The sequence below is a fragment of the Mus musculus genome, chromosome 9 (assembly GCF_000001635.26).
Source record: "Mus musculus strain C57BL/6J chromosome 9, GRCm38.p6 C57BL/6J".
NCBI lineage: Eukaryota > Metazoa > Chordata > Mammalia > Rodentia > Muridae > Mus > Mus musculus.
Window position 1 is genome coordinate 61,396,017 of NC_000075.6, and position 13,180 is coordinate 61,409,196.

At 52.2% G+C, this 13,180-nt stretch overlaps 1 protein-coding gene across 14 annotated transcripts in view; it reads left to right on the forward strand.

The window, feature by feature from the left end:
* Tle3 (transducin-like enhancer of split 3) overlaps positions 1-13,180 on the forward strand; it is a 46,172-nt gene that overhangs the window by 23,691 nt on the left and 9,301 nt on the right. For 8 of the 14 annotated variants that reach the window (XM_006511026.4, XM_006511025.4, XM_006511027.4 and 5 more), the window contains exons 7-11: positions 5,837-6,041; positions 7,436-7,452; positions 11,338-11,457; positions 12,264-12,314; positions 12,750-12,902. In XM_006511026.4, coding sequence (XP_006511089.1) covers positions 5,837-6,041; positions 7,436-7,452; positions 11,338-11,457; positions 12,264-12,314; positions 12,750-12,902 — 546 coding nt within the window. The remainder of the gene's footprint in view (positions 1-5,836; positions 6,042-7,435; positions 7,453-11,337; positions 11,458-12,263; positions 12,315-12,749; positions 12,903-13,180) is intronic. The other 6 variants (XM_017313277.2, XM_017313278.2, XM_006511030.4 and 3 more) reach the window with 2 other exon arrangements.

A 13,180-nucleotide genomic window follows, 5' to 3' on the forward strand; every position in this document is an offset into this window, starting at 1 on the left:
CAGTTTTGTATATTCAGCAGCAGCAATCTTGCTCTGTACCTACTGGGTGTGAAAGCACCCTCCCCCATACACACACACACACACACACACACACACACAATCTGTGCACTCCAAATGTCTCCAGATGTTGCCTGTATCTGCATGGGCACAGGGCTCTCCGGTTGAGTACCACTGGTTTAGTCTGATACCAGTATTTCACAGAGATTAGCAGTCAGGCCGGCCTGAGAGCATCCCTGAGCATAGCCGGTGTCCTACAGTGGCGGTGTAGGGAGTTAGAAGGGGGCCTGAGCCCCAGGTTGTCTTCAGAAGTCTTTCTCATCTGCTTCTTGTCTTCAGGGCAAGTTCTTCCACCAAGCTGCAGGGGCTACAGCCTGGTCCCACCTCTTACTCTTTGGAATTAAAATCCACATGTGAAAATACTTTTTTTCTTTTTCTTTTTGAAGGAAAAAGTAAAATCGGGCAGCAGCGCAGCTGGATTGGCTCCAGCTCCTTTAAGTAGCGTTTAGGAAGCTACAAGTTAGGTCAAGGCGGCCCTAGGCAGATATTGGAATTCAATTAAAGCCCACGAGTGGGGCCTGTGACCCCCATTTTCAAGGTAATTGCTTCTCAGGCTCTGAGTGAATGCGGCCGTCGCCCTGTCATTAGGCAGGCAGCCGTCTAATCGCTGCGCGCCTGACAGAGCCTCACAAGGCAGGAATTGCTGACAGCTGGGGCACCCAGACTGGGGAGCTGTGCTTGACTGCCCTCCAGCGAGGGGCCTTGTTCCTTTTCTTCTGGAGGCGAGAGGGGAGCCACCCTGCTGAGATAAGGGCACAGGCAGGGGCAGTGCTCCAGTCTTGATTTTCTCAGATAGAAAGGTTTCTAGTGGCACATCTGCTCCAGTTGGCTGATCGTGGCCTCCTGACACAGGGCTGGAGTCTGGGGTCTCCATTTAGCTGGGCTGCTAGCAATATGAGGAGTGTGGATGTAACCAGAAGCATGTCACGGGGTTGAAATATTGTGGGAGAACAGAAGGATAGGTGAAAGGACCTGGGCTGCTGGCCATCCCTGTCCCCTAGTTCCCAGTTTGTCCTTAGGGAACTCATGTCCCTTTGGGTAAGATAGGCCTAGAGATGGTGTTCCTTTTTAGAACTTAGCTTTGTACATACAGGATTGTGTGGTGGCCTGGGAGGTGGTGGACTCTTGGCTCCTTGGTCTGGGTTGCCTGGAGAATTATTTAGTGGGTGGTATGTGCAGTGTTGACTTGGTGGTTTTCTTAAGAGGGGAGAAGAGACGGGAGGAGGGAGGTTGGAGTTGGAATTTGTCCCAGACTGTGCAGAGATCTGTGAAGCGCTCTCAGGGCTTCCTGTCTTCTGCCGGGTGATGGCTGAGCAGGATGGCTGGCTGGACAGGAGTTGGGCGGTAGAATTTTAGAAGGGATAGAAGGGTGGATGGCTCTGCCTTAGTGCCTGTTTCCTTAGAAACTGAGGGGAAGTAGGGGATTGCTGAGTTGGGATCCTGGCTTAGGTTTCTGTTGTTTGGTGTAGTTACTTGGCCCCTGGGGCTGTCCCATCTCTGAAGTAGGGATAGCAAAGATCATGGTGACCTCTAAAAACTGCTGCCAAACCCAGAGGCCAATGCTGCAAAGGGAGCCTTGGGTATACCTACTGGGCTGTGTGGAAGACTGGGAGGTCGAGTTACCTGACTTCCCAGGACCCTGTCTACTCCCTCTCATGCAGCTAGCTGTTGGCCTGTTTGACTCTAGAATTGAAGCAGTTAGACAACTCCCCTAAGTTTGACCCAAATTACGAACCTAAGAACCGAAGCATCTAATCAGCCAGCAGAGGCATGAAGCATGAGGTGTGTAATCCCGTTACACACGCTCCTCCAGCAAGCTCTCCCATCAGCCTCTGCTGTGGGCCATTCCTGCCAGTACCAGACCGTGCGCACTGGGCACTCAGGGATGGAGGGCCCAGGAAACCCCACGGGGCCATGATGTGTTTGTGTTTGGTTATGAAATGGCCAAGGATGGAGAGATGATGTTCAGGAGTGTGCTCGGTTGTGGGTTTCTCAGCCCTGCCCGCTGCGGGTTAAGGCCAAGAGGGAGAATCACTGAACTTCCCTTCTTCTCATACATGGAGAAGAGCCAGTGTTAGGAGGGACAGTAAAAGGTGGAGGCAGGTGGCCTCGGACTGTGGTATTGTGACATTTCTCTGCCATTGAGAAAGCTTTCCAGTTGAGAGCAGTGTGGCCCTCCCACTCAGACTAAACGGTTTGGGTACCTTGCTCTCTGAAGCCACCAGAGGACAGAAACACGGCCCGAGTGTGACTGCATCCCGCTTGCCTGCTGAAGGAGGTGACACAGGCCATGCTCCTTCCTACCTACCTGTGAATCACTTCATTGCCAGCTGCTCCTGGCCCCATCAGGGAGAGCATTTGGCTTCGCTCCGAATTGCTGCCAAGACCATCGCTGGCAGAACCTCCATCCAGAGGGGCAGTGGCATCCAGATGCATCCGTTCTTACCTTTTGAAGAATTTACAGCTTAGGTCTTCCATCAGTCTGTCTGCAGTCTTCCGGGCTGGCCCCCGTGGTACCCTCAGACCACCCCAAGGAGACGAAGGCAGTGAGTGTTTTCTGGCAGTGCAGAGCCAGGTGCTTTGCTTGAAGATGAGAAACGTCCATTTTGCATGGAAGCTTCCTTGCCTCTTGCAGAGGATACAGACCCTGAGGAGCACTGTGATAGTGTTGGAAACTAGTCATGTTGTGTCGCTGCCGCCCCCGCCCTTGTCACAAGTTTCTGCTGTGGATTTACTAGTGGATATTTGGGGAAAACAGGACACTTATCTACACCATTGACCCTGCTGCTCCAACTGCCTCTAACTAACTGGGCCTCCAGGGCTGTGTTGCCACCTTTGGATCAAGCTCTCTGCTCCTCGTTTTTCCACTTACCTGCTGCTAACCTTCTCCAGCGTTTCACTTACTCACTAAGTGTGGGTACAGGGATGAGCCCGGACTTGTTGGAGGCCCTGGATGGGTAACGCAATGGCTCTGTCTTACTGCAACTCAGCAGTTGCTCAACGACAATGGCGATGATGATGCCCATTTGCCGAGGAGGCTTGCACTCGGACTTTGCTTTTACATGGAATAATGTGAGTTCTGCACAGCCCAAGGGTGAGCCTCATTTTGATATCCAGTTTTGCAGATAAGGATACGGGCCCAGAGAGGTCGGGTGACTTGTCCAGAGTCTCAGCGCTGATAAAGGAGAAGCTGAAAGTCCTCATCTCCAGCAGCTTTGCCTGCTTCCAGAGTCTGGGTTCTTGAAACTGGGAAAGGAAATTTCCTTCTGACCAGAAGAGTGGAAAGGGAATCTGTTTGAACTGGACAGAGTGGGCAGGGTGGGAGAGGAGACCCACACACAGTCTCACATGTCTGCAGCCAACAACACCCTCCACGCACTCTTTTGTCTCCTTAAAGCATCTTGACTTACCAGTTCCTCTGTACCATACAGTGCAGATTAAGTACCCAGGTCCTTACTTTCTGGGCTTTTATTAAGTAATTATCACCAGCAGACTTGAAAGGGCTTCCCAGCAAGGAGTTTAAAAACAACAGGGCCCAGTGGAGATTCTTTGTAACATAATGTCTAGATAAAGCTGTGGGGTCCAGCCATGCCATGGAATACTAAATACTCATTCAAAAGAGAAGTGTTTTTCCCCCTTCAGAACACCTTTTAAACCGGGTCATATAACAACAGTGTGGACAACAAGAGCTCATTTGTAGAAAACTGCATGGAAAAACTGTAGATCTGAAAATCTAGATTCTAGATGGCCTGACAGCCGGCGGCGTCCTGCGAGGTGGAATGAATGGGGGAACTTAAAAAGAACAAAATTTAAAACTTTAAAAAAAAATATTCTTACAGTGAGCCTGTGTTATTTTTGTAATAGGATGTTAAAAATTCATTTTTAAAAAAGGGAAAGTGGGGGAGCTGTGTTTATCTCCCATCGGAGAGGAATCCAATCTTAGCTGAGAGGACTGGAGGTCCCGTGGTTCTGCTCTGAAAGGTCCCTTAGCTTAGGTGTGCTGTGACACAGGGAGAACCACAGTCACATCGCTAAGATCTGTGGCCACCAAAAGCTTGCACAGGTGCCTAGAAGGAGGGCTTGGGGTGTCATTTCAGGTCCTCTGTGGTCCAGGGCAATGGCCGTGGGTGCCAACTTTACAGATAGAGCTAAGAGACGGAGCCTCGGGAGCCAGAGGTGTAAGACTGCCAGAAGAGCCTTAACTTGGAGGGAGAGCTAGCTAGGTCAGCAGTCTGCAGCTCCGTTCATTGAGGGGAATGTGGGCAGCTTTTTCATCCTTGGCCAGATCTCTGTAGGCATTCCCCAGGTGCCGTTGACCTTGAGAGCTGCTTGCTCTTTCACAGTGATGGGCACGAGCTCCGTCAGCCTATGGCTATCCTTTCTTGGCTTATTACATCTTTGCACTCACCTTTTCCCTCTTGCTTTGAGCATTCTGTAGATGATGCTAGTGGTTGACAGATAAGAGTCCAGATCCCATTTAGAGTAATGGAGCTTGGGCTGCCCATTCCAGTGCCTCTCTATCAGTTGGCTGTCTGTAAAATGGGCACACTCACTGTTGCCTGTCAGAGTTACGGGTTTTATTTGGATAGTATCCAGGAGTTTATATGCACATACAGGTGGTATTGGTCCCTTTCTCTTGGGGGCTAGTCTGGAAGAAAACTGTGTGCACAAATGGGGACAAGCATACCCAGTGCCCCAGCCAGTCCCAAGAAATACTTCCATCCCTGAGAAATAGTTGATACCATATAGCCTGCCCTACAATGCCAGTGGTTGTTGGCAATCTTATGAATAACAGGGCATTCTGTCTTGGCTGCTGGGGAAGCATGGAGGCCTCTGAGCTAGGAACTCGGGCACGGGAGCAGAATCTGGTGGGGAGCCTTGACGTTAGCAATGGGAAGAGGTGCCAGGCAGCAGGTTCCTGGGTTGGTTTGGGGAGGAATAGAAGGATGGATGTTGCTCTGTGCCTGGGAGTACTGAGGTCGTTAGAACAGTGGGAGATCCCTGTGAGAGCCCTGTAGAAATGCCAGTGACTGCCACGAAGCCCATTGAGCGGTGGCTGTGTGCCCAAGCCCACATACCTTACTGTAGTCACCTGCCGTGGGTGCTGCCTCTCCCCTTATGCAGATAAGGAAATTTATGGCTTAGAGGGTTTGGAAGTCCCTGTCCCAGGCATACAGAATCAGACTAGAATCCTGCTCTGTCTGGTTTCGGAGGTTCAGCTCTTCCCAGCTCTGTGTTCTCTCTACTCTGAGGGCCAAGGGCATCAGCTTTGATTCCACCAGTCCTGGGACTTCTCTGCTCTGGCCTGCCCTGTCCCGACTCTACAAGCCAGGCTTCGTTCTGCTTCTTTAGAAGCCCAGTCAGGGAGGCTTTCCCCAGGTTCCAGCTTTGGGTGGGAGGCTCTGGCTGCTGATGTTAAAGGCATGTACGCATGAGCTATGAGCTTAAAAATGGATTCCTCTCTATTGAAAGGAAGCCCTAGTGACCGTGTGGGTTTTAAATGCATGCATTATTTATCTTGGGATTGGAAACAGGCATGGGAAACTCTGTCCTGTTGCTGGGGTGGGGGTGGGGATGATGTTTGAAGACATCAGTCCACCACGCTGCAGTCCATTAACAGATTTTGTTGAGCAAGATGAGCATGTGGTCGAGGGGGAAGGTTGGAGGGGGGTGTTTTCCCTGTCTGTCGCTTCCTGATGGAGGAGCGAGGGGAGGGGCAGAGGTGACCTACCCTCTGCCCTTCCCGGCCTGTCTTGGCTTACCACCAACTTCATTACAGCAGCAGCAACTCCAGGCCCAGCACCTCTCCCATGCCACGCATGGTCCCCCGGTCCAGCTGCCACCCCACCCGTCAGGCCTCCAGCCTCCTGGGATTCCCCCAGTGACAGGAAGCAGCTCTGGGTTGCTGGCACTTGGTGCCCTGGGAAGTCAAGCTCACTTGGCGGTGAAGGATGAGAAGAACCACCATGAACTGGATCACAGAGGTGTGGCTCTGGCTGGGCTGGGCTGGGCTGGGCTGGGTGGGCTGGAGCTGGAGGGCACACTGTAAATGGATGCGACAAGTACTGTCACCTGAAGCCTGGTGTTAGCTAAGACTTGGAGCCGTCTGTTGAGTCCAGTGCATGGACATGCTGCAGTTCCTGATGTAGACCCCGGTGACAGTCTGTTTATCTACAGTAGCCCCCCATATTCCCAATAACACCCTGCCTAGTTTTTAGGGCCAGCCCTGCATGCCCTTCAGGGTGCTTTCGTGATTGCACTGGGTGCCTTTCTTAAAAGAGCTTGAGTTGGGGCCTCGTTGTAGCCTTCTGTTGCTATCTTTCTGGATCTCTGAGTCTCCTCACTGGGAAACCTTCCAAGAGGCAGCACTGCTGGGGGTGTTGCTCAGTTGGTAAGAATATTTGCCAAGCATGCCCGAACCCTGAGTTCATCCCTTGGCACCATATAAAACAGGGGTGGTAGTGCCTGCCGGTAAGTCCAGCACTGGGAGATAGAGGCAGAAAGGGAGAAAGTTCATGGTAATTCTCATCTGTGTAGTGAGTTCAAGGCTGGCCCAGGGTATTTGAGACCCTGACTCAGACTAGTGGACCATCTGTAAGTGTAGGGTCTCAGGAATACGCCAACAGAGAAGTAACTAGAGAGACGAGGAATGGGAACTCTTGCCCCAGCCCCCTGAATAGCACCACTGGGGCTCAGGAGGATATCAGAGGGAACAAGGACCTGGCCTCATGCAGCCTCTTTGTAACGCTGCCAGCTTGTACTTTTGGTTGGCTTTTAGGTATTTACTGGGCCACATAGTCAATATCTTCCAAGCTCCCAGGGGCTTTCGGGGAGGAGTCGCCATCCAAGCCTTAGTCCGTGCTGTATCCTAGGAGCCAGTGGCCAACTGTTTTGTTCCTTCTTGACAGAGGGGAGAGGACAATGAGAGCTGCTGATTAGCTGGACTGGTGTGACCAGAGGCCTATGCTTCTGGGGGCTTTTTGGCAAAGGAACAGAGAATGGTGTTAAGAAAGCAAACCAGTAGAAGTCAGTTCCAAATTGCAATTTTTAAAAAAAAAAAAAAAAGCAATAACCTTCCCAGCTCTCATGTACGATTCTAGAAAGTACGGCGAAAAGCAAACCAAGATTCTTTTGACACACCAGGAAGAAGGCTAATGGCCTGGATTCTAGGCCATGCTGGGCACTGGTGGGAGGGGGCACCATTAAGATGCCATATACGGGGCGTGCCTTCACTGCACTCAGGGAAGTAGAGTCAGGCTAACCAGTGAGAGGTGGCTTTGATAAACCACAAAGGTCAACTGTGATTTATTAAAGTGACCTTGTTTTTTTTCCTTGTGGGTCCTGACCCTCCTCCTTTCCTGGCCTTCCTGCCTCTCAGAGAGAGAGTCCAGCACGGTAAGTGAAGGTGCTTTTGGTGTAGGGATGGGGTGCGGGAGGAAGATGGGCCTGCCTAGAGGCCTGTTCCTAGAATTACAGGCCTGGCAAGTAGCCTGTGCTACCCACAGCTAACCCCAGTTTCCCGTTCTGCTCTGTGGGTGGAAGCTGGGGTTTTTATTTATCATTTGTTTATGTGTGCCCACAGCTAGAAGACCTGGCTTCAGGACTGGTATGTGGGTGACGGTGTCTCTACCCATATTCAGTACTAGGGGTAGTTACTGTCTATCATAATATAGGAGTTGCTGTCCTCTGTTGAGTGACCTTTAATTAGGGAAGCTGTTTAACTCTAGGCACTTGCCTGAGTGACCTCCAAAGCCCCCCTTACAAAGAGACATGGTCAACTGAAGCCATTAGCCCACCAACCTACATCTTCCAAGGGGCTCTTTGGAGTCACTGGCCTGAGCCCTGCGTTCCCGATGCTGCCTAGGTTGATGATGGTTCATCAGCCCCGTAGGCTGGATGCCTACTTCCGGCATAATCCCGAGCCCTCCTTTCTCCAGATGCCCAAGGTTTCTCCCTGCTCTGCACTTTGACTCTGTTGAAAAAAGTGCTAGCTAGCAGGTATTAAGGCCAGGCCGCCTGCGTGTCTGCCAGCTCAGAGATTTGCTGTAAATCTTTCTGATCACACCGAGGCTCCAAGGTTCTGTTTCAAGTGAATAAGCCCTCTGAATAAGCACACTGGAGTCTGGATAAAAAAAAAAAATCCTCCAGCGATTAGCAGAGCTATTTTATTCTTCATCGCAGAGCTTGTATCCGGGACCATCTTAATCTGCTAGGATGGCTCTCCTTATTACCTCATGTTAAGTAGGGCTTGGAATGTCAGGCCTTTAACTAGCCGTCCAGGCAGCAGCCTCCTCGGGAAGCTCTCTCTGCTTGACCCGCCTTCCTTTCCAATCCCTCCCTCCATCCAGACTGTTCTCATACCTCCCTCCCATTAGCTGTCTCTTCTTGCCCTGCCTGCCTGCCTGCTCAGAAATCCAGGCCCCGCCCGCCCCCTTGGGCTCAGGAATGGCTAGGCACAGAAGAAAGGATTGATTAAAGCTCAAGTCCATTTTGATTGCTTTGGTGTTGATCCTTAAACAGTGGCATACTTTTGGAGAGGCAGTTTCCCTACATAGAAGCTGGACTAGGTATGTCCACCTGCGTTGTCTCCCAACCCCACCCCCAACCTCCACCCCTCCCCAGCTTCAATCCAATCTCAGCCTTATGAGGTCTTGTGTCTTGACCTTGGAGCCCCTGTCTCCTCCTGCATGTCATGGGGATTACCCTGCCAGACGGCCTCTCAGCTTTGGATAGGCAGACCCCCTGTAGCAGGGCTCATTACTTGGTTAGCAGGAGGCCTTCCCCAGGAAGTGGGCATTGAAGCCCATTACCTACTTCTTCATACCTATTCGCTTTTGGCTTTGTGCCCTTGCTGAAAGCTTTCTGCCAGAAACCCAGAGGGACCCCCAAGTGTGCAGCCCCCCCCCAATAATGCTCCTGGCATCCAAGCTAGGCTGACTCAACATGGGAGCTGGGGAATGAACAGGGATGAATCCCATGACATCCTAGGGCTGGGCAGCTCAGGGAGGGCACCAGTGGGGGATGGGGAGTACTCTGGGGGCTGCATCCTCAGGGCCATGGTGTTGGATGGTGGAGATTGAAATAATCAGCCTTAGGAAAACAGCTTGTCAACAGTCAAGGCCTCCGGCAGGAAGGACAAGGCTGTGTCAGAGAGGGGAGGGGGCCGGGTGGACAGGCTGGAAGCTGTCCCAGAGGGGTTAGTCTGGAGTCCAATTAGAGGTAGCTTCATTCATATTTCCTTGCCTAGCTGAAGCAATAAAAAATACTTAGTTTTTTGGCCGCCTGCCAACCAGAGGCGGGCTGGATCGATGCCGCTAAATGCCTGACATGACTCTCCGGTAGCGGCGAGGGTTTTCAGCCTGACTGCATGAGAAGAAAGAGTTCCCTGTTCTCGCACTGGGTCGCAAGGAGAAACACGAGCAGCCACCCCGTCCCCTCCCTCCTCTCCATCACCCGCCTGCGCAGGGGCAGCCAGCCTGAGGGGCTGGAAGCATTTCTGCTTAGCACGGGGTGGCCGCCACCATCGGAGGAAATGAAATGAAATGACGGTGATTTTTTTTTCTGCCTGTGCTTGCAGCAACTAATTGAATTGCGGCTGTGAGCGCATCGCCGCCGCTCGCCCGGCTGCGGGGAAGGTTGAGCTGCAGTTCCATTATAACCTCCATTTTTTTTCTTCAAGGCTTGATAACTCTGCCATTTTAATTTGCTTCAGGCAGAAACTTGGCAGGGAAGGGCTGCCCAGAAAACCGGCTTAGGAAAGGAAATTAAGTTCTGCGGCTGGCTCCCTCCCACACCATTCCCCCAAACCCATCCACCTGCTGGCCACCCCGCCTCGTTCCTTGCCAGTGAACCCCATCCCTGGGCCAGCATTGGCCTCTAGTAAAATGGGGAAAGGAGACAAGAAGGGTTACCGTACCTGCCTTTAGTGTCCCTCTTTGTAAGCACATCGTCTTGCTCTGGAGTCCCACACGACTCCAGCATGCATCTTTAGCCTGTGTGGACTCCAGCATGCGTCTTTAGCCTGTGTGGACTCCAGCATACATCTTTAGCATGTGTGGACTTGTGGCCACTCTTATCCCTGTAGTTAGACCGGGGTTCTCTGACTCATCCTATCACTCCTGACATTAATGTCAGTCTGAACAAGGGTAGGTTTATCAGTACTTTTCTTATCACTAGGATAAGATAACTGGATCGAGGAAGGATTATTTGGCTCATGGTTTGAGGGTGTACAGTCCGTTATGGTCACATTGTGACTTGGAGGAAGCAGGAGTGTGGGGTGACTGGTTACATCCTAGCCACAGTTAGGAAGAAGCTGGCCTGTATCAGAACTCCCCTATAATCCCCTGTGGCCCTGTGTCTGCCAGCCAGAATCCATGTCCAGAAGGTTCCAAGGACAACCCCTCCCCCCAATCAGCTGGGACCCCTTAGCCTGTGGAGCACTTCACATTCAAACAGTGGTGCTTGAGGTAAGCCATTGAGTTCACTGAGGGGGCGCTAGGCCTTCAAGGTTTGCAGATTAGCCCTTGCCAGAGGTTCCCCCTCCCTGTGCACAGCCACAGGACACCCTGCTTCCAGCCTTCCCTGCTGCTCACCTGCCTCAGATCTTCTCTTTCTCAGGCTTGTCATCCCTAGGGATTCCCCTCCCTCCCCCTGGAGCAGAGGAAGAACTGAGAAAACTCCCAGTGCTCTCTCCCCAGCATGAAACCTACAGTCCTCTGCTGGGAGACCTTAGCTTGCTCTCTTGGGACACTTGTCCCCACCCTAAGGGAAAGGCTTAGTGGCCTTGCAGGCTTTGTGCCTTTGTGACACTGGCTTGTCTTCCGTTTGTGGGAGGATTGGCAGTGGAGGAGCCCGGGCTCAGGGTTGTTCATCTCTGCTTAGGGCTTTATCTGCAGCTCAGCACCTTTTCTCATTCGCTGCCCAACTTAAAATGGAAGTTCTTCATGTATGCTCATCTATGGCTCAGGTCTGACTTGAAAAGACACATCTTTCCTTGAAGTAAATAGAGTGACGGGTGCCCCTCACCCTCTTGGGACCTTGCCTCAGGCCAGGAAACAGAAATAGCAGTACCTTGCTTCTAAAAATTGATATCTTGGGTAAGTTCCCAGGGACCCAAGGTGTCCTGGGAACGTCGTGGGTGAACCACATCTGCAGACACAGGGTATCTGCCCACCTCCGTCTTCTGGCCCTCTGTCATCCGCTTACTCGAATGTAATATTGCCTGTGTGCAGTATTATACAATCAGCATGGAGGTTTGACCCCAGGGTCCTCTTCTTCCAGAACAATTCCGTGTCACCCTCTGAAAGCCTCCGGGCCAGTGAGAAGCACCGGGGCTCTGCAGACTACAGCATGGAAGCCAAGAAGCGGAAGGCGGAAGAGAAAGACAGCCTCAGCAGATACGTACGTAGGGGTCGGCGAGTGGCTTCGCCGGGTAGGGTTGTGACCTCCCTTTGGCCTCGACTCTGGCAGTTGAGTTCTGAGTCTGAGAGGCTGGTAGTTGTGTCAGGGCCCAGAGAGAGGGAGAGGTTTATACATACTCTGTGGTCAGGTGAGCCATTGGGAGAGAAATGGACAGGGGCATTACCCAAGCCTACATGCAGTCTTAGGAGAGATGAAGGTCCTAGACACCTCTCTGCTGCACCCCATGCTCCAAGGGAGTGTCCTGGGGTACTCCAATTGTGAGCCCCACCGTCTACACAGTCCACCCCAGGCATCCAGCCACGGAGACACAGTTTGTAACAACCTGATGGCGTGACCTTAACCTGTGAGATAACAGTGGGATCACGGTTACATGTCCTCCATTGCCAGACTGAACAGGGGTGAGATTTGAGTCTAGAGGAGGGGCTACTGCCAAGCCATCTTTGTCCCATCTGGCTGCCCTGTGGCTCTGATCATGTTACACAGAGCTCAGTTGTGCTACAGAGTGAAGCCAGTCACCTGCCCCAAAGTGATGGGGGGAAGGAGATGCTGGCTTTCAAAGGCTCAGGACTATCGTAATGAGGCTGCTTAGACACGTCAGAGCCCCAGAGGCTGCACTACAAAGAACTGGGAGGAAGGAATTCCAAGGCTGCTCATAGAGGGCAGGGGACCCAGCAGCCGAGAAGCATGAGCTTTGGGGTTTGGTTGGGGAAGTTGTTGGGGTGCATTGTTAGGCTTGGGCAGATCAGGGGTCCACATGCTCTTACTGGCTTCTCTCTTGCTTATAGGATAGCGATGGGGACAAGAGTGACGACCTGGTGGTGGATGTCTCTAATGAGGTAAGGGCAGGCCCCAGTTGCAGGTGGGGTGATTTGGGACAGATCCTCTGTAATAAGGTCTCTTCTGCCTGCTGCTGGAGCCGGGCAGTGGTGCATCAGGGAAGCAGGGAGACAAGTAGCTTCATGTGTGGGAACTGAAAGGAAGCAGCAGTCTTCGTGTCCCATAGTTGTCTAGGGTGGCCCTATCTTCCCTCTCCAGGGTTGGGGGAGTATGCTTTCCTGGAGAGAATTTCCCATAAGGCCCTGTGAACCTTGCTGGTTAGCATTCTGGACTTGTATGTGACCTGGGGGAGGTCACCCCACCTGTGAGGTAGAGGGCTCAGGGTCTAGATTGTTCAGAGCTAATCCCCTCCCACCCGTGCCCATTACCTTCCTGTTGCTAGGGCAGGGATACCTGCTTTCAGCTTAAAAGCTCTGTTACACTTGTCCTTTCAGGACCCAGCAACACCCCGGGTGAGCCCAGCACACTCCCCTCCTGAAAATGGGCTGGACAAAGCCCGTGGTCTGAAGAAAGATGCCCCCACCAGCCCAGCCTCCGTGGCTTCCTCCAGCAGCACACCTTCCTCCAAGACCAAAGACCTTGGTCATGTATGTGGGGGTCTGTCCTGGCACCTTACAGAGCTGGGGGAGGGGAGAGACAGGAGGCATGCTTGCAGAGGCTAGAGCTCCAGTCCTGCTGCCTGCAGGGTGGGAATTGGGTGTGGAAAGAACGTGGCTATTAGGATTGGCTGTGCTTTAATCATTAACCCACACTAGTGAATGTTTTGGAGCCTTGGTTTCTGCATCTTTAAATTAGAAACTTTACCACGGTCCCTGCCAGCTAGAGACTTCTGTTCAACCCATGCTTGGCTTCATGTGGGACCAGG